The sequence below is a fragment of the Brienomyrus brachyistius genome, chromosome 5 (assembly GCF_023856365.1).
Source record: "Brienomyrus brachyistius isolate T26 chromosome 5, BBRACH_0.4, whole genome shotgun sequence".
In the NCBI taxonomy this organism is placed as follows: Eukaryota; Metazoa; Chordata; class Actinopteri; order Osteoglossiformes; family Mormyridae; genus Brienomyrus; species Brienomyrus brachyistius.
The window spans coordinates 15,939,717-15,959,336 of NC_064537.1; the positions used below are offsets into that span (position 1 = coordinate 15,939,717).

General features: G+C 42.5%; 2 protein-coding genes across 3 annotated transcripts; one reads left to right on the plus strand and one right to left on the minus strand.

Annotated features, from left to right (window-relative positions):
• Positions 1-278: 278 nt before the first annotated feature.
• On the plus strand, positions 279-11,320 carry LOC125742937 (COP9 signalosome complex subunit 1). Of its 2 annotated transcripts, none has more exons than XM_049015424.1 (14): positions 279-419; positions 2,154-2,246; positions 2,838-3,019; positions 3,219-3,383; positions 3,804-3,939; positions 4,512-4,589; positions 4,683-4,743; positions 5,417-5,502; positions 6,462-6,556; positions 6,661-6,766; positions 8,484-8,564; positions 9,446-9,583; positions 9,965-10,099; positions 10,516-11,320. In XM_049015424.1, exons 1-14 carry the CDS (start codon positions 387-389, stop codon positions 10,588-10,590), a joined length of 1,464 nt encoding a protein of 487 aa, XP_048871381.1. In that variant the 5' UTR covers positions 279-386; the 3' UTR covers positions 10,591-11,320. The 2 variants fall into 2 exon arrangements, with proteins under 2 accessions (XP_048871381.1, XP_048871382.1); XM_049015425.1 differs by having other exon boundaries at positions 9,965-10,116; positions 10,516-10,576.
• A 3,443-nt stretch (positions 11,321-14,763) lies between these two features.
• LOC125742938 (gastrin/cholecystokinin type B receptor) lies at positions 14,764-16,869 on the minus strand. The gene has a single exon (XM_049015426.1). It carries the CDS (start codon positions 16,340-16,342, stop codon positions 15,041-15,043), a length of 1,302 nt encoding a protein of 433 aa, XP_048871383.1. The 5' UTR covers positions 16,343-16,869; the 3' UTR covers positions 14,764-15,040.
• Positions 16,870-19,620: the final 2,751 nt, after the last annotated feature.

Genomic DNA, 19,620 nt, shown 5'->3' on the forward strand with positions numbered 1-19,620 from the left:
TATATATATATATATATATATATATATATATATATATATATATATAATGTCAGGGCAAATTAGGCCTATCTGAAAATTGTTAAATAACTACAAGCGTGAAATGAATGCTATAACAAGACGATAATCTGCTTTACTTTATTTTATCAATTCAAGCTGTTATGTTTGCCTTACGTATGTTTCGCAAGCTTACTGTCACATATAATTTTACTTAAACATTCATTTTCCTCCCAGCGGAATACCTGGGCTATACCTGAGCACGCGCCGACTCAGCAGTGAGACGGCGACGCGCCGGGGACGCGCCGCGTACGCGCCGCCTACGTGTGCTGCCGTGCCCCGGATGTGATCGTGTTCGCGAGGTCCGTCCCTGCAGAGACAGAAAGGAGGGGATGCCTCTGCCCGTGCAGGTCTTTAACTTTCAGGTAAACCGGTGCTTCCTATGTCTCTTCCCACAGAGGGGCACTCGCCTTAACGGGCGTCGGGCTGAGCGGTGAACATTTTTCAGTCCTGCCACGACTTAGTTCATGTTGTGGCTGTTAAAAGTTGAAATAATATCAGTAAGCATAACGGCCTCGGACTCCTGATAGATCATGCGGGGGGACGCGTTCGGGCAACTTCTCGGCAGCCCGGTTAAAGCAGGTTCGCCACTGCGGGTCGGTGCTTGTAGCCGTTGCGAGGAGACGGTCGGCATTTGCCCCACTTCGACAGACATGTTTAAGGGGCACTGTTATGATGGGCAGTGCATCCTGTTAGCCGGCTAGCCGGCTAGCGTTATTTCACAAGCCCTTCTCGGTAATTATGGAGGAAAGAGGCAGGCTGCGGCTAAACGCTGCGACCGGGACCCCCAACAGCAACCGGGCAGCCCGCTGAAACCTTCCGCCGGCCCGGCTGCCAATAAAGGCGGATGCTAAAGCCATCGCGTCTCCGGCCCATTAAACGTCCATTATAGCTAGCTCCTCCGTCTAGTTTCATGTGCTGTTTAATGTAGAAATGCGACTGTTTGGTAAAATTAAGTCAGTCTGCACCTGCCGGTTACGTTAGCCAGCGGCTAACTTGACCGCCTGAAATGTATGGAATTTTTTTCTTATGCCATTGTATCTACCTAGCTACCTATTCATGTGTGTCATTGTTAGTTATCCGCGTCGGTACTGTACATAAGTGTCTTTTAATATGAGTTTTGGGTAACTTGTTGACATAAACCAACAGACTGCTACATAGTTTTTAAAATCTAGCATTATGAATATTAAAAGGTTTAATAAAAGCTGAGTGGCAAATATATTGTTTACTGTTCAGACTGGATAAACGTAAGAGGTAGCTTTATTTTGGTTAACTGCCTGTCCGTGTGACTATGTGCAGGATATGGTGTGACATCTGTTGATGGTCTTGGCTTGTCTTATCTTAATTTTCAGAGGAATTTGCAGTTCTGATATTGGTCTAAGAGTACACCTTACAAGTGTCATCGTATATTATTAATTTTATTATTTTGGAATTCAGACGGTTGAGGGTTCTTTTTTTAATGCCGCAGTGGTTCCCTTAACCTGTTTTCATATCAGAATTGAACCATATTTATATAAAGTTTTGCAGTCACTTTTTTGCATAACAGAATCGTTTTGTTGAAAATTTACATATGTTATTGTCATTCTCGTATTCCTATGACATGTTAAAAAGGCAAATATATATTCCCAAGTCAGAGTGCCTACACCTTTTTGGTGGTACATAGTGCTGTCACATGTCCTCGATATCCCTGTTGCGGGAGAGCCCTTTGTCATGTTGAGGACGGAATCAGGGATAACTGCAGCCTAGCTCAGTCCCCACTCCAGGCACAGACCTGAGCTACGCTGACCACAGCAATGGGGGATTGGGTAGACGGGAGCTGTTAGATTTGACTAATTTGTTTATTTTTCTGTTATCCTCGGAATGAAGTACGAGATTATTAAAATCTGTTGGGGAAATCAGGACACAAGTTGGTTAAGTACAGAAGTGCTACTCAAGATAAATGGATTGTACTCATCGTTGCATCGTTTGTTCTGAAACTATTTAATGTGTCAGATTTCTTTGCTTTCTGGCTTAAAATGGCATAATGGTTTTGACTGAACACTGATTGCTCCTTGATGTTATTTTCGTAAGGAAGGATGTGTTACTTTCTTTTCTTTAAGGGGGCTGTGGAGCCTATGCAAATTGATGCAGACCCCCAGGAGGATCAGCAGAATGCACCAGACACCAACTATGTTGTGGAAAATCCGACTCTGGTATGAAGCGGCTTAAATTACATTCATTTGGCTTATTAATTAACTTGCTGGTTGAAATTAGAGAGATGATTCCCCCCCTCCCCCAAGGCAAAATAACACCTTCAAATGAAAGATTTCATTATTATTATTTTATCAAATGCGCAAAAGTATAGCAAACGCAGATAGATGCTTTGGTGTTTATTGGTGCTTGGGGTTTTGTTGATGCTTGTCAGTAAAAATTTTGAATTGAGAGAGATGCTGCTGTATGCAGGGGATGAGTAATTTGTGAGAAGTATTTTTATCATGCTTGATGTATCATTCATCTTTGCCTACTGTAATACACTTGCTCATGAATTATAGTGCATGACTCATATCACTTGTATGTGACGGCATAGAAATCCCGCGGGATTGCTGGGCATTATAAGAATGCAGGTGGTAGTGCACATGATGGTGTGATACAGTAGGAAGAGTGAATCTCACTTTGTCAGTACTCGTTTATCCCTGTTCCTGTTTATTATCGAATGTCATAAGTGTTGGTGAGGAGGCTGCTGTCGGATGGCCAGGCCTGTCACTGAAACGCTGTGTTCGGCTGCCCGCCACGTCGTGTTTTAGGACTTGGAGCAGTATGCCTCCTGCTACAGTGGGCTGATGAGGATCGAGCGGCTGCAGTTCATCGCTGAGCACTGTCCCCAACTGCGCGCGGAAGCACTGAAGATGGCCCTGTCGTTTGTCCAAAGAACCTTCAATGTCGACGTCTATGAGGAGATCCACCGGAAGCTGGCCGAGGCTACGAGGTGCTGTCTGCCCACATGCCGTCACATAAGCCGTTAGACGTGTGTGAAAACACAGTTCAGTACATGTCAAGAAAATATTTCGTTAACCTCAGATATAGCAAGTGCTGGAGATGTTTGCATTACGTCATCAATAGGTGAACAGTCGTAAATGTGGTGCATGTGTGAACAGATGTGTGAATTTGCTGTGTTATTGGCACAGAGAGGTCCAGGGGGGGCCAGATGCAGTTGTAGAGGGTGAGGCAGTGCTTCCTCCTCTCGACACGGCGTGGGCAGAGTCCACCAGGAAAAAGGCTCTCCTCAAGCTCGAGAAACTGGACACTGACCTGAAAAACTACAAGGGAAATTCCATCAAAGAGAGCATCAGGTTTGTATCTTTCGTACCTTTTTTCCCCCCTAATTCCTCATACTTTTGGTATCCTGGCTTTAGCAAAAGGTGTTGATAAATCAAGAATAATTAAAATATCATCAATAATTAAAAAGGTAAAAAAGAAACAATTCTCCTTTAATTTTGAAGAATTAAATTTTAATTTGTTTATGAAATGTGAAATTGTTTGGCATTGAGTGAAAACTAAGTTGGTTAGATAGCCTCTAGCGCCCCTTGCTGGCTGTGGTGATGCATACCAGTCTTGATAATTCAGGGGAATATTAGGTGCAGTCACTGGCTTTTTTAACCACAGTTTTACTTGTGACTTTGTTTTGCTTTAATGGGTCAACTATCCTGTGAACTACAGGAGCTCATTAATGCTAAAGCCTTGTTACTGTGTTTTTTTTTCCCCCCACGTAGGAGGGGTCACGATGACCTTGGCGATCACTACTTAGACTGCGGGGACCTTAGCAATGCTTTGAAGTGTTACTCCCGTGCCAGAGATTACTGTACCAGCGCCAAGCACGTCATCAACATGTGTCTTAATGTAATCAAGGTACTGTCACATTCACAGGCAGCGAGAGCAGGGTTGACGCGACTCCTTAGGCGCAAGCAGAGGGTATGCTCTTGGAAATGGACTGCCCATTAGTGATGAGACCAGTGCAGATTTGTCATGGTGGGTGGGTGGCATCGCTCTGTGCAGTCTGTCAGTGTTTTAAGTTAATGAGCAGCTGACTGGAAGGCTCTGCTGAGTCTCGCCGGATAGGCTTCCTGTTGGTACTTACAAAGCGTCACTTATCAGATAACAAAACAAGTTTTCCCCCCACTGCTGTTATGATTGATTTGTAGTAATGCACACTGCAATCCAAAAACCTGTCCTTAACGCTGGCATTAACTTAAGGTAGCTTTAGTGTTTTTACAGTGAAGTAAGGCTTCACTGTGTGTTACGATAGCAGAAAGCGATGTTGTTCACGCGATTGTATTAAAGTGCTTTGGCATTTTGATCACACTGGTAAAATGTAGCTTTCTGCTTGTCTTGTTTAAGTGGTTTTACGAGAGAGGAGTTGCTTTTCCAAATGGGTCACAGCTGAGGTTGTAAACTTGGGTGTTTTTGTCTCCCCCTCACAGGTCAGCGTCTACCTTCAGAACTGGTCCCACGTACTTAGTTATGTCAGCAAGGCCGAATCCACTCCAGAGATAGCAGAAGTATGTTCGCATCGTATATCTTAATACGAAGTATGTGGCTAGAATGATGGCGAACAGACGTGCATGTTGCTGTAAGTTGTTTTCTCGTTTTAGCAACGAGGAGAAAGGGACAGTCAGAACCAAGCAGTCCTTACCAAGCTGAAATGTGCTGCAGGTAATGGCAGTATTCACTGTTCAGGATGCGATCCCCGTTCCTCAAGGCTTTCGCACGCTTCATAAATATTGAATGTTTTGATATGTGACTTATATTAATTTTCAGCGAGGCCTAGTTTATGTTAATAATAACTCTCAAAAAGGTAAATATGAAAATGTTGCTGCTATTCAAGACCAAACATTGACCTTTTGGTACTGTGATTGTGCTAAATATAACCGTCTCCATTCTTTGTTTCAAACTAGCGAAGTCATGTCAGGGAGATGTTTCCGTTTCAGATGCTCTTATGTGCTCGATTCTGTTATGAAGTGCCAGGTTATTTTTGCATATCTCACACTCGCACACAACCACCCCCACTTGCGTGTGGAACTGCCAGACCTCTGACTGTTTTGTTCGTTGATGGGGGGCTTGATGTTTCTTTGCTTTTCTTCTACTGTTTCTTCCTCAGATTTTAATTGACCAACCACTAAGTGTTGCTGTTTCCACTGTGTGTTAATAATAGACTGAAAGTGGGAGGTTCTGTTATCCGTTTGTGGAAGAGTCCAAGTGACTGTTATGGATTTACTCAAATGCCTTTTTTTATTTGCAACGTTTTCAAGTTGATCTAATATTTGTTGCTGCCGCCATGCAGCAGGGGGCATCTCCCTAACTGTTTTTTTTTCCTCTTCCGTACCAGGCTTAGCAGAGCTCGCCTCTCGAAAGTACAAACAGGCAGCAAAGTGCTTCCTCCAGGCCTCCTTCGACCACTGTGACTTCCCTGAGGTCAGCCCCCCTACCGCCCCAACTGCCACTATAAAGCCCATCCAAGGAACTCTCTCTTCACCCCTCTTATGCTTCCCTGGAATGGTGTGCCAAAGAAATTGTGAGGGCTCTGTGTAGATACAGTGAGACCCCACTATCCAGGGTTTCAGTTACCTGCATTTACCGTGGTCTGTAACAAAAGCTGGGCTATTCCAATCTTGGTTCTCAAGGTCCCAGCGCTGCTGATTTGCCAGCCTTCCTTTACCTATGAGCCAAGTGTTAAGCCTCTGTGGCCAATCAGAATCAGTAACTATTAAAATGACAGCCTAGGAGAACTGAAAACCAATCCTAGATTAGGATTCAAGGTCCAGATTTAAAGAGTCCTGGTTTAAAAATTCCAGAAACGGTTCAAAAGTTTCAAACTGTGTGCCAAGTGAATACAGGCTGTCAATTTTTCTCATTACGGGTTATGTACTGGTACATGATACAGTATTTTATATTGTAAATTATAACAGTATCCGATGTTACATTGTTTCTTCGCCCTTTGACAGGTATAAATGTATGATGTTCATTGTTCCGTCATCCCTTGATGTATATTTGTTATTGCTATATCATGCAAAAATTTCAGAATCCCTTTTATTCGAGAGTACAGTATTATACAGTATTATATAATGTACTTTTGCTGTATTTAATGTTGGTAATATCTTACTGTGTGTAACCAGTTAAACTTTACCATATGTACATAAAAATCACGTTTTATATATCAGCGTCCGCGGATGGTTCACAGTTATCAGCCGTTTTGGCTATCCGCGGTAGTTCTTGGAATGCATACGAGTGGACTGAAATTACCCATTTTTGTTTTATTATGTAGAGTTTTGCATGTTATAGGATGACCAAATCAGCAGAGAAGAGTGTGTACAATGGTAGAGATGTGGCTTGTTTGCAGCATGGGTCCCTTTGCTGATTTCTTCTCGCTGCAGCTTCTCTCTCCCAGTAACGTAGCGGTGTATGGGGGGCTGTGCGCCCTGGCCACTTTCGACAGACAGGAGCTGCAGCGGAACGTTATCTCCAGCAGGTCAGCTCACGGCCCACGGAGCTCACGTCTGGGCATGTGACATGATGGCCCGGCTCTCGGCGAAGCGTGCCCCGCATTGACCCCCTGTTCCTGTCCCCTTTCAGCTCCTTCAAGCTGTTCCTGGAGCTGGAGCCTCAGGTCCGCGACATCATCTTCAAGTTTTATGAGTCGAAGTACGCATCCTGCCTGAAAATGCTGGATGAGATGAAGGTGAGGGTGGGAGGGGGCTGTGTGTCGATGTTTTCAGCCTGGCCAAGTCGTTTGTTCATCATTAATATGTTGCAGCTCCCACTCCTGTAACAGTGTTACTTTTTCTTCTCCACATTATGAAAACCAACCCAATAGCAAACTGCAGTTTTGTACATTATTGGATTAGTGACGTGCTCTTGGAGGCATCCATGATAAAGGGATGAATCATTTTTGGAAATGTGGGGCTCAGTTCTTACATGAGCCTTGTTTATCGGATATGATCCGTACTGATGCAGGTCTCCTTATCGCTCACCCATCTGAAGCTCATTATGGGCACAGAGGCATCAGTCTGAGATACTGAACCTGAGCCATCCTCTGAAGTGGGGAGAGAACTGTGAACGTGGGCTGTACACCGTTGGCACTTTTAGACAACGTGGGCTAACCGAGCAGATCTCGGATCTGTGGATTCGCATTTAAGTATTTAGGAAACGGGAACAGATAAAAGTCGTCCAACCTGTTTGGTTCTGGCGTTCAGTCACATTTCGTAAATCTCCCGTCTTTTCACTGACATGCCGCGAGGCTTGTTTAATCCTTGGTTGTAGTGTAATCAGCTACGCTTTATTTGGATCAGGTCAGGTTTCATCCCTCGATTTTTAGAAAGGACAGTTTCTCAGTCATTCTGCTGTAACAGTAGCTCCAAACTGCCCAAAAAGAGAAACACCTGGCTTCAGACGAACATTCTTTTGACTTCTGCAGATTTTTTATTTTTTAAACAGTATGACTGTTTTTAAGTCTGTCAATACTGCTGCAGCTTACAAATAAACTAAAATTCACTTAAGAATCAAAATAAATATTCTCAAGTAAAATAAATATCCATCCAGGTGCTCATTTAGAAAATCAGCTGTACCTGATCTGTACTGCATTCACGTCAGCAGCTTTCAGACATAATAAATATCCATTGTGGTACAGCATTTAAAAAAAAATAAAAAATACCTGCGCTGTACTGGTATTTACATTAACAGCTTCCAGTTTCACATTAGGACTTGCGCACGCATGTGTAACGGCGCGGCTGCATCCACCCCTTTCTGATTGTTGCTTGGGGGAAGCGCACAAAGGTCCCCCGTTTGCCTCATTAGTTCGGTACGTACGTGTAACGAACCGAAAGACGCGTACGAAAAATTTTAGGTACAAATACGTGTGCGGTTACGCTCCTATTCTCCGTACTCTGTACATGAGTAAACAAGGTTACGAAAGGTTACGAAGTGCTTTGTGCAGCACCCTGAGCTGCAACTGGACCTTCGCCACTAACTGTGAAGGCGTGGGGAGAGTCGCACTCGGCTGCGTTTTGCCGACGCGTTTGTATTTTTAGGTGGAACACATCAAAGTGTTCCGCTACCCTGATCTTCCTAATCAGTCCTGTTACTGTGCAGGTTTGTTCTATTTATAATCCTTGTAAGCTGCATTTCATGCTTTAACTTATTTTGTTTACTGCTCCAGTGTTCCCAGGATGGGATAATACCCTTGTTTTAATATAACAGCTTCTGACCGCGCGCCTGGTAGCTGTCTGTGCAGTGTCAGCTGGTGTACTTATGCAATACATTTCCGTGCATCTAATGATATGCCGGGAGATGTATTGAATGTGTCTGTGTTGTGAGAGGTAAGAGTGGCGGCGAATCCCTTTTGCTTATTTATCGTCCTGCGGAGAGGCGGTGATGTTCCGTGCTTTATCCTCTTTCAGGATAACCTTTTGCTGGACATGTACCTGGCTCCCCACGTGAGGACGCTGTACATGCAGATTAGGAACAGAGCCCTGATACAGGTGAGACGGGTAGATTGATACTGCGGGACATCGAACTGCATTCACACTCTCCTGGACTTTTTAATGCGATGGAATTTTATAAGCATTTTAAAGATAAATTTTACTTAAACGGAATTTACCTCCTCATACCCTTCAAGACTCTCTATAGCAAAGAACATATAAGGCAAAAATGTAATAGTAATGTGTATTGAAGAACACAAATGAAATAACATTTCAATATATTTTCAGTGTGTCGCATTTTTGCATTAGCACTTATGTAAGCTATGTGTTTTTGATATATCTTTTTTGTGTAAGTCCCAGATTTAGACAAGTCTGATTTACATAAGTCCTGAGTTTCCTGAATTTGGACCTGCCTCTTTTTGCCTCTTCAGAATAGCTGAAATGTGCAGATACTTGAGACACAGAAATTAGAATCCAAATAAATGCTTGATATGAATTCAAAATTAGTTTAGATTTAACTTGATTTAATCATATTTTATTACTTCTATTAATGGTTGAATCTGGTTCACTGAATGATGCTGTGGGACTGATTACCATTCATTGATTGCCATTATGAGTTAACTGTACATCAGTGTTTCCCAGTCCGGTCCTCAGGGACCCACAGTCCATCCATGTTTTTGCTCCCTCCGTTCTCCCTGCCAGAAAGTCCACCTTTTTGCTCCCTCCCAACTACCGGTGGGAGCAGATACGTGGACTGTCTGTGGAGCCCTGAGTACCGCATTGGGAAACACTGTTGTACATTAAGGTAAACTGAAGCTAACCGTTCGTTATTCACATCACCTTTCTTCGGTTCGGAATTTAAGATCATAAAGGGGAAGCATCAGCCTCTGTCATACCTCAGTTAAGCATTTTACCCCCCTCCTCTCCTCTCCTGGCATCAGTACTTTAGCCCCTATGTGTCTGCTGACATGAACAAGATGGCCATGGCCTTCAACACCTCAGTGGCGGCGCTGGAGGACGAGCTGACGCAGCTGATTCTAGAGGGACTGATCAATGCCAGGATCGACTCCCACAGCAAGGCATGACCCGTCACCCGGCCACAAACCCTCTCTCCACAGCCCTGTCCTTATTTTTTTTGAGATTGTGTAGCATCATCCAAAAACTGGAAACTCATTAGGACGGTTGTCTGGCTCCCAACCAGCTGCCACTTTTCCCCAGAACGCGTGATGATTTTTTTTTTTTGTCGAGCAGCACAAGCAAGGTTTGCAAAACATTTCCAGCAAAACATTTATACTTCTTGTGTGTTTCTCATTGCCACCTGTCGCTAGATTTTGTATGTGTGCCCCCCCAGACTGATGTGTACACAAGCATCATTATTTGGCCTGTAAGCAGTAGTTTGCCGCCTTGTCCACACAAACACTGCTGCTGCTGGCAGCAGCCCTAAATGAGCTCTCTTGTAGATCCTGTATGCCAGGGATGTGGATCAGAGAAGCACAACCTTTGAGAAGTCTCTTCAGATGGGCAAAGAGTTTCAGAGAAGAGCCAAAGCTATGATCCTGCGAGCCGCTGTGCTGCGTAACCAGATACACGTCAAGGTATCCAGGTCTCCAGCGTGATGTCTCTTGATTGGTTCCTAACCTTGTTCCCGCTCCTCTATTCGGTTTGCTTCCGGCAATGCTGTCCGATGCACTTCAGCTATTTTAGTACCAGAGTAGCTGTCCAGAAACACATTTTTATACATGTCTAGTGGCTGTCGTGTCACCTGCTGCTATAAAACTAAACAATATCGCGCTTCAAAGCTCTGTTTTCTGAGCGGAGTAATTTATACGCACTGTTACTATTAAGAATCAGATCTACTTAATTTTGCCGTCTAAAATTTGATATAGTCAAGTCAAGTAGTGGACTACAGTGGTGGTCAAGTAGTATACAACAGCAATGTAGTAAATTCAGTCTTTCGCTGAGAAGCAGCTGCACGAAGACTAATGTCCTCGGTTGCTTCTTTTCTTTCCAGTCGCCACCAAGAGAAGGCAGCCAAGGCGAGCTCACACCTGCCAACAGCCAAACACGAATGAGCACCAACATGTGAAGATGGCTGACGTGCACGACGTCTGGCAGGTGTCTCCTCCCATGGCCCCTGTCCCAACTGCTTCCCAAATTACCAACTAAAGACTTTATTTAAGTGGGAATTTGTGTGTTACCTAGATCAAACGTGAGCTCCAGTCAGAACCTTTCATTTGATTGTTGCATACGGTGTGTCAGCGCTTGCAGCTTCCACTTGGGTCTGACGTGCACTGCTACCTTCAGAACTAACTGGCCCCATCACGTGCTTTGTTTTATTTTTCTGGAAGCTGTAGAAAGTTTATGGGGAAAGCATTCTCCCTACACCTGCAATAATCCTTTTTTTTTGTTTTAAAGACGGTCGTGTATTCTTCGGTATATCTGAACTCCATATACATGCATTTTTTTAGGATGTATCAAAAATGTACCAGATACATTTTTGACAGCATCCGTTAAAGTGAGAGGTGACGTAACAGCTGAACTGTTTGGTTGCCCTTTGTAAACGATTGCCCTACCCTTCGTGTCATATGACAAACCTTAAACCTGCAGTCACCTCCATGCTTGAAATACGCAGAGCAAGCTAATTTTTAAAATGACTTCACCTGCGACAATTGATGTTTTGTTTTTTTTTTTCCTGGTTCGTTCCCCTAACCATTTCCATCAGTTTAAGATTGCTAGTACCAACTATAACGCCTTATTCAAGCTGTTTGTATAAGGATATATTTCATAAGCCTTCAAAATAAAATGTTTGTCTCTTAGGCTAATGTTCATGTGAGTATCTCATATTAATTGTCTTTTTTAAAGTTATGATTATCATACACTCTTTGGAGGGGGGCGGTATTTATTATTTGATGCTCATTTAACTTGAACACGCATAAGCTTTAATAATCAGTTATTGTGAATTATTACATAGTCTCTCTCGTCAATACTGGAAATGTAAAAAGATTTACTCCCATGTTACAACTAATTTGTCATCAATATGTAATCCCTTCAAGAGAGGGGTTTAAGGAGTTGAGCGGGCCTGTCGGAAATCTGATTTGACTGAAATACAGCAGGTTCTGCCTGAGTTGCAAATTGCAGGCAGCTTATATTTGTTACTTTGGTGCTCACTGAAATGTGTGTGAGGGGGAAGCGCAGCAGTCCGGTGTGTAACCATTAATTAGTAAACAAAACCTTCAGTCCCAATTTATTAATTTGTGCATAAGTTCCCCCCCCCCCCCCCCCCCCCCCCCCCCACTCGGTCCTCGGGGACTCCCAGACAGTCCTGGTGGAAGGGAGCAAAAACATGGAATGTCATGGGTTCCCCCGGGACCAGTTTGGGAAACACTCGCGTGTAGAATGGTCTGTGGAACTTGCATAATGTGGGGGGGTTGTGGGGGGGACTTTTTGTACCAGTAAATGACAACTGGATAATGTATTTAATTGCTCAGTTAAAATTCTGGCCATTAAGCAAAAATGGGAGGTAGCAACATTCATTGTTTGAGTGAGAGTCTGACAGTTAATCAGAATGGTACCCATCATTGCTTTGTTTTCAAATAGCACCAGATGGCTGTGTAGAGGGTACTGGAGGGATGACTAAACCTGCGCTAAAATTTCATACCTTACTGTGTTATATTGTAGCAGCATGAGGTATGGATAACTCACAAAGCTTGTCTAAGCAAATAGATCAGCTGTGACTAAGTGTTTGTGAAGCTGCTTTGGCCCTACATCAGTGCTGCAGAAGTCATCCATAAATTTCGCTTCAGCTTCAGAGGTGGTCATCGCTAGAGAGTATCAAGCAGGGGCAGCAGGCACGGCCCACGTGTCGATTTGATACCCATCTGGTCGCGTGGCACGACACAGGAGAGCCCCTGGAAGAGGAGAACATGAGAGGAGCTCAGCGTTGTCTCTAGAAGGTGCTTGTGCAGCAGCCAGCCAGGATACTGGATATGCTGCCTAGAGTGAAAGTGTCAGAGCACAAAGACTCAACCTGCACTTTGCTGACTTAATTGTCTGTTAATACCTGATCCTTGGAAATCAACCGTTTCCTTCGGTTTCATCCAGTTGCGATATGAATTGTATATTGGATACCTTTCATTATACTTTAAATTATTGAGTCATTACTGAATGCAGCCAAATCAACACATTATTATATCGCCTGCATGCAAAAATGAACTCAGTGAAAAAAAAAAAAGCTCAGTGAATGTGGTTATTAGTGTTACGTCCATGATCCTGAAGCTCTGTTTCTAGTGTTTGAAATGATCTGGTAATCGTCTTCCTTTGTCAAAAACAGATGGGAAGAAAGAATATAAGTTCTCTTTTTTTTCTGGTTATTCATCTTCAGAATATAGCTATGAAGTATAGATTTTATGATTTGGATCAATGAATGGAATGCAGATGTGTTGACAGGACTGACCCTCCCTATAGGCGACATAGGCAATCTTCTAGGGCGTCATTTGGCAAAATTTGTTTTATGCTGGGGGGGGGCACTCAGCAGAATCTGGCCTAGAGTTTCAGAAAACCCGTGGCTGTCCCTACATGTTGATCAAACCTGTTAAAAACACGATACAATCCAGACGGCCGGATGGACTAAAATTGCAGAGTGAAGCACAAGAGTAAGACATGAAAAAGTGAAATATTTTCTTTATTCAAAAAATCTGAGATTACCTTGCTACAATAACTTCGGCTGCCGTCTCAGGCTGAAAGATGGCTTCTCTCTGGATTCCACTTTTGCAATACTTGAGACTTGAATCGGCAGTTTAGTCGTTTTTTTAACACTATTCTTTCTGTTTATTCCCGCTACTGTTGAGGGATTTTTTTTTTTATGAAAATCATGCATCTTTTGAAATTATCGTGTGATGTGCAATTTCTATAGAGATCAACCAGAACAATGGCAATCGCTAGTAATAAAAATATTAATTATCTTTAAAATTGGAAAATAGTTGCTAATATAGGCCTACATTTTAACGTTCAAAATGCCATCTTCTATCTGTTATGTGCAATGTACTTTTGCTTTACGCTAATGATCATTTATTCAGTATGATTATTTATTGATTTCATTATGCCGATATGGGCAACTCTATATCATTTTCGAGGTAAAATGATTCGGGCATGCGCAGTATCCTATATGTATTATAGGGACTGTTTGGCCGTCAGTCTATTTAAGGTTTTTAAAGCTTTTCCTGCTTTCCCCCAACTTCACCTGCTGTTTTGCTTTGATGCTTGGGTCTGATTCCTGCACATCATAATAATCATTCACCGAACACCCCCTTGAAAATATGTTCCAAATATCGATCTATCCGAGGAACTAAAATGGGACCCTTCACAATTTTTTTCCCTCGTGAACAATGGACAGCGCAGGATGAGTCAGTGATTGTGTTTTCTAAAAATAATAATGACAAGAATGATAATAGCAATTGTTAAGCATTAGATATTGAATGATCTCCGGGAGAACTATTTTCACAAAACGTATAAATTCGGTGCCCATGTGAGAATGGTAAGTATTATCGAACGTCGCAGCACGAAGATCTGCAGTTTGTCTTGATCTCAGCCTCAGCCACTGTTCCCGTTAGTTTGGTTGTTCATTATTAATTTATTTAGAACTTTGATTCTTACAGATTTTCAGTGTTCTTCAATTTGAATAATCTAAAAACTTTTTTTTAACAAGAAAATGAAGTAGTATGTTGTCCAGAGATAAAATGTTAACGTTCAATATGCATTTTCAAAAACCTTCGCCGATATATTACACACGATATTAGGTGAAATATTTATAATTGCACTGAATTTATAACGGAATTTCCAACAAGGCGTAAGCCAGTTATCTTATGCAGTAAATCGAAAATGTACCTACGTAATATAATTTTTAAACCGCTAAGGGTTCCGTATGCCATTCTTGTTCTCTAAACACTAAGCGACGGTGGCATAGTTAAAATATTTAGTTTGAGTTACCAGCTGTACTCCTATAGCCGACCTATACAGGTAGGTAGATTTGCGCAATTTACCTAAATGAAGGACTGTCGACCAAATAATTAAATTTCTCTTCGGTATTTTGTCATGCGAATTGCAGGGTCACGTATACAAAAAAATAACATGACATTCAAAATATTTGCCCTTTATTCTCCAATACCCGCACTAAATCTTGTGCATGGTCTCTCAGTCATTTAATCAATATACATTTGTATAGTAATAAATAAACACTGGCACAGACGATTCGTTTTATATATATATATCACATAGTTCCTCATTGACAAATGTATTTTGAAATATATAAGCCACATAACCATGGGGATGTTTTCTACAGCAAATTTACATGACATTAGTACACATCTTGAATGAATGTAATTTTACTGTAAACATATGCAGCCGTCTATACGTGTTATAAATTAAAACTATGTTATAAAATTATATATAGTATAGAGTCCATGTTTTAACAAATGCAAAAGGTTCCCAAACGGAATGTAGCAGATGCAGCGTTAGAAGATTAAGCACGACTCCCTTTGTCAGTCAAACACAGTTTCGCAAACTGTTATGGAGAGGAGAGTGCGGGTTTTGGAGAAGCTTTCCCTGAAGCTGGCTTGTCTCCTCCAGCCACACGCCTCGGCGGGACATCTCTCAGAGGAATGGCGTCTGCAGCTTAGGTGCATGGGCGCAGACCTGGTACCCGGCGCACCTGATAAAGGCATGCTAAAGACTGATGACAGCTTCTTTTTGTAGCTCTTTCTAATTCTTTGAGCCGATCTATAAAGATTACCCACAAAGCAGTAACAAAGCGGGTTGAGAGCCGAATTGGTCAGACCCATCCAAAGCGCAAAGGGTCTGCCTTGCAGGATCCATTGGTGATTGACATGATCCATGTCATATTCTCTTTCTTCTAAAGCATCCGGCATGTTAAAATCAATCCAGATATCCACTACATACAGGGGCAGCCAAGAAAAAGTGAACAGCACGACAAGTGCGACGACCATCTTGGCGACTTTTTTGCGCACCTTGAGTCTGGACGCGGACTGCGCGAAGTAACACTTGTTACATTCTTTGAATTTATCGTTTACGCGCCACAATTTCCGCCCAGTCATGAAGCAAATAGCGAGGTTAAATAAAACGGGAAATCCATATAGAGTACAGAACAGCAAAAAGTTATAGCCTTGTCGCAGCCTGACTTCCGGCCAGCTCTCCACGCACACCGATATCGCATGGTTGCTTCCCAACAGCACGAGTGTCTTAGTCTTATTCATGAAGATGATCGGCGTGCAAAGTCCCGACGAGAGTGCCCACACTGCACAGATCATGCAGAGTATTTTTCTCCCAGTAAAGAAATACCTGGCGTGAAGGGGGTTGTGGACGCTATAGAATCGGTTGAGACTGATGACAGCCAGACTCAGCACACTAGCGGCGACAGACACGGCTTGGACGAAAGGGACGACCCGGCACAGAAAGTCCCCGAACACCCAGGCGTTGTGCAGCTGGTGGCCGAGATTGACTGGCATGCACACACACACCACCATCATATCACACACAGACAAATTTATCAGCAGTCTTCTGGTTGCTGCACCGCCGACAAGACGATTTCTCCTCCTGGTTAAAACCATCAATGCCATGACATTGCCCCCTAAGCCAATGAAGAAGGACAAAGTGTACATCACTACCAAGACGATAGTGCCTGGCTCGTTTCCCGAAAAAAGCACATCATCCGTGAACAGAAGTGCGTCCTGAAGGCTATGGTTCAGTTTGCCATCATTTCCCCAAAACGAGAAGTTCCTGTAGAAAAGATGTCCAAATTTTAAATATAACTTGGTTAGATTCATCTTCACTTCTTTTTAGGTGATTCTCCTTCGCATGCTTTATTTTCGTCTGGAGAGTTGCGCGCGTGACTATTGTGAAACGTACAAACGTATTTCAGCCTTTCTAAAGACGAGCTCAGATGCACTTATCCGGAGGGTCGTCACGATGTCTGGTGGGAAACAAGGGGCTGCTCTGCGCCGGAGGGACGAGCTCATTCTGCGACCGCAGACAGCGATCGAGAGCTGCGCATAGAAGAGTCTTTGCTGCTGTTAACTCGCCCTTCGTTAAATGTGGGAGTAAACGAATTATTGGTTATTGGCGCAGGCAATACTGGGCTAAACTCCGCTACGTTTACTGTTTAAGTAAAAACGCCGAGTCATTAAAATACACGTACATTTAGCACATCATCGGAATGCCACGAGAAAATATTTATAATATTTTGTATATTCCGATAGTAAAAAAAAGTGGAATTACCTTAGGGATAAAGTATTACTACTACTACTAAACTTAAGTCGAGAGCAAATTGGCGTTTCAAACAAAAGTATTTATCATTTGGTTTCAAATGGGTTTTTCCATCAGTTGAACTTGGGTACCTCATTTATAAATAGCATAGCTAATGTATTTCTTGGGGTTCCGTTAATAAACCCATCTCTACTTTTCTGATGGTTGAATTATCTGTCTACTGGTGAATAATTGCAGCTGCCCAAACACCAGCCAAAGTTATATTCGATATTACACTGCAGAACATACACTACCTAGTAATACCATAGTAGCAATTTTACATCTATTCTCTCCTGCATTCGCTTACAATTTTGCCAAATCCTTCAAGGTTGTTTACAATAGATCTATCAATCATCCTGTAGTCAATGTATTGTGTGAAGTATATTGACCTCAGATAGAGCTTTACTGCAACATTGATTATTTATTATAAAACTGTGGGCAAAAGTTAAAAGATAAAGTCTGTTTCCAACTACTCAGCTATCTACCCGTTCATCCGTTTATCTATATATCTTTATATCATCCCATCTATCTATTTATCCATCCATCCATCCAGGTTAGGGTCATAGGGGACCTGGAGTCCACGCCACACAGCAAAGGGTATTGGGCAGGGCAGTAATCTGGCTGGGATGCGAGCCCATCACAGCACAATGACGGGCCAGCGAGAAAAGGGCAGAGAAAGGAATACCTACTGGAAGGATCCATCCTACCCAGGTGAGGCACTGAAAGGGCCAATTTATTTCAAGAGTTTCAAATCACAAGGTGTGAGACATTTCATCATCACACAGAATTACAGGAGGGACATGGACTTTTTATTTTCATTCTGCATTTCCAAACCTTACCTGCAAAATGTGTCCTCTTACCTGAGCACTGACTAGTTTAAATTGTTTTTGACCAAACTGACAGTATTTCAGTTCATGAAAAACTTTTCTTTTTTTTTTTGTTCAAAACAAACCCATCAAGCAAAATACCAGCATTTTTAAAGGCGTACAACTGGTACAATTAAACCCCTTAAAACCTTCAACATTTTTATCCACTGACGTCAGAAACTGAAGCAATAAAACCATATAAAAGCTTTAAAAAAATCAATGGTTCTGATCTTTCCCTGTAATCGGTCTGTTGTCCCTTATCATTCCAAACCCTAACCCTCACCTGTAAGGTATATAATCCCAGAGACCAAGGCTGGAACCTCAGTCCATTGCAGGTCACAGTGATATATAGTGGCATGCAAAAGTTTGGGCACCCCACAATTTTTGAGGTCTCAGATAATGATTTTCAAGGTCCCAGCCCTTCATTAGCTCATTAGGACTATGGCTTGTTCAGTCATTATTGGGGAACCCCAGTTGATACAAATTGCAAAGCTGTATAAATTCTCTGACTCCTCAAACTTTGCCCCAACAATTGTTTGCCCCATGAGCTCCTCTACGCAGCTGCCTAGCACTTTGAAATATAAAATGATTGATGCTCACAAAGCCTTAACTTTATGCCTTTTGTGATCAGTTCATCTTCTGCTGACTTAACTACTCACAGTAACAGACATCTTAAGTCAAGGTGCCCAAACGTTTGCATGCCATTGTACTGTGGCCCATTCAGCAGCTTCTGGAAGGCTTTGGTATGTCCAGGGAAACCCACACAACATGGTGAGAACAAACCGACAAGGCAGGATTCAAACCGCTGCTTCTGGGGGTGCAAAGCAACAGTGCGAGCCACTGTGCTGCCCACTGACCAATCGAATAATAATATAATTCTCCAGCCAATATAAAACCAGTGGCCCCCAAAATGATCTGGCCTCTAGACAAGGCTAAGGCAGAGGGACATTCTCTCAAAGATGCTTCTACTGGACCACAAACCTGTAAAATAAAATGTGCACCTCCCCTTTTATAAACACGTCCTTCATTTCACAGGAAAAGGGCCAAACATCTTTCCTTCATATCGCGATGCCTGACGCTGATCAGCGGCTCCAATAATCTAACAATATCGGGTTTCTCTAAATATCGCGTCAGAAAAATTTAGTTACAAGCAATAGAAAGAAAATACGATCTACATTCTGCGTTTTATAATTATTACCACTGTTGAATATTATTTTTTTTTTTTTGGTTTAATGATATATTCATGATATTCAGGTAATTTAGTCCATGCAATAAAGACTTCTGCAAACGAGTGTAATTCAGGGGAAGGACCCCTATATTACAGAGTAAGACACACGCATAGGGGAAGGGTGTAACACTATCACCATTCTCCGTTTTTTTCGTTTATACTGGGGATGATTGGTTATCGCTGTCTATCCACTACCTGTCTAATAGAGTGTAGCAGGTCCAATGAAGATGTCGACCTTTCATGCTCAAGGCTGTCCCACATATCTCACATGGAAATCATTCATCCAAGCTGAGGACATGTGATTGGAATCCATATGCAGGAAGGGGGCACAGTGTGTCCTTCTCTATGTTCACAAGGCTTCATCATAATTAAACATATTAAAAAAATAGCCTTTGTTAATTGTATTTACCTGTATTGTCGGTATCTGTCGCAGGCACATGTATGCCGCACTTTTACCACGATGAAGTAAGGGAATAAGTAAATAGGTCAGATGATATACTATTGGCTGGCACATTTCTGTTCTGTCATTTAGAGCAATCAATCAGAGAGAGGTCTTGGGGCCAGTGTCTTTTGAAGGCCTTCGAGTCAGATAAAAAAAAAAAACACTTCCACTGATTTCATTGCAGGGTATAAATTGAAGCCTTTGGGTTATGGGAACAACCTATGGCGCAGAACACTGACAGCAGAAAGAGAAAGGAAAGAGCGC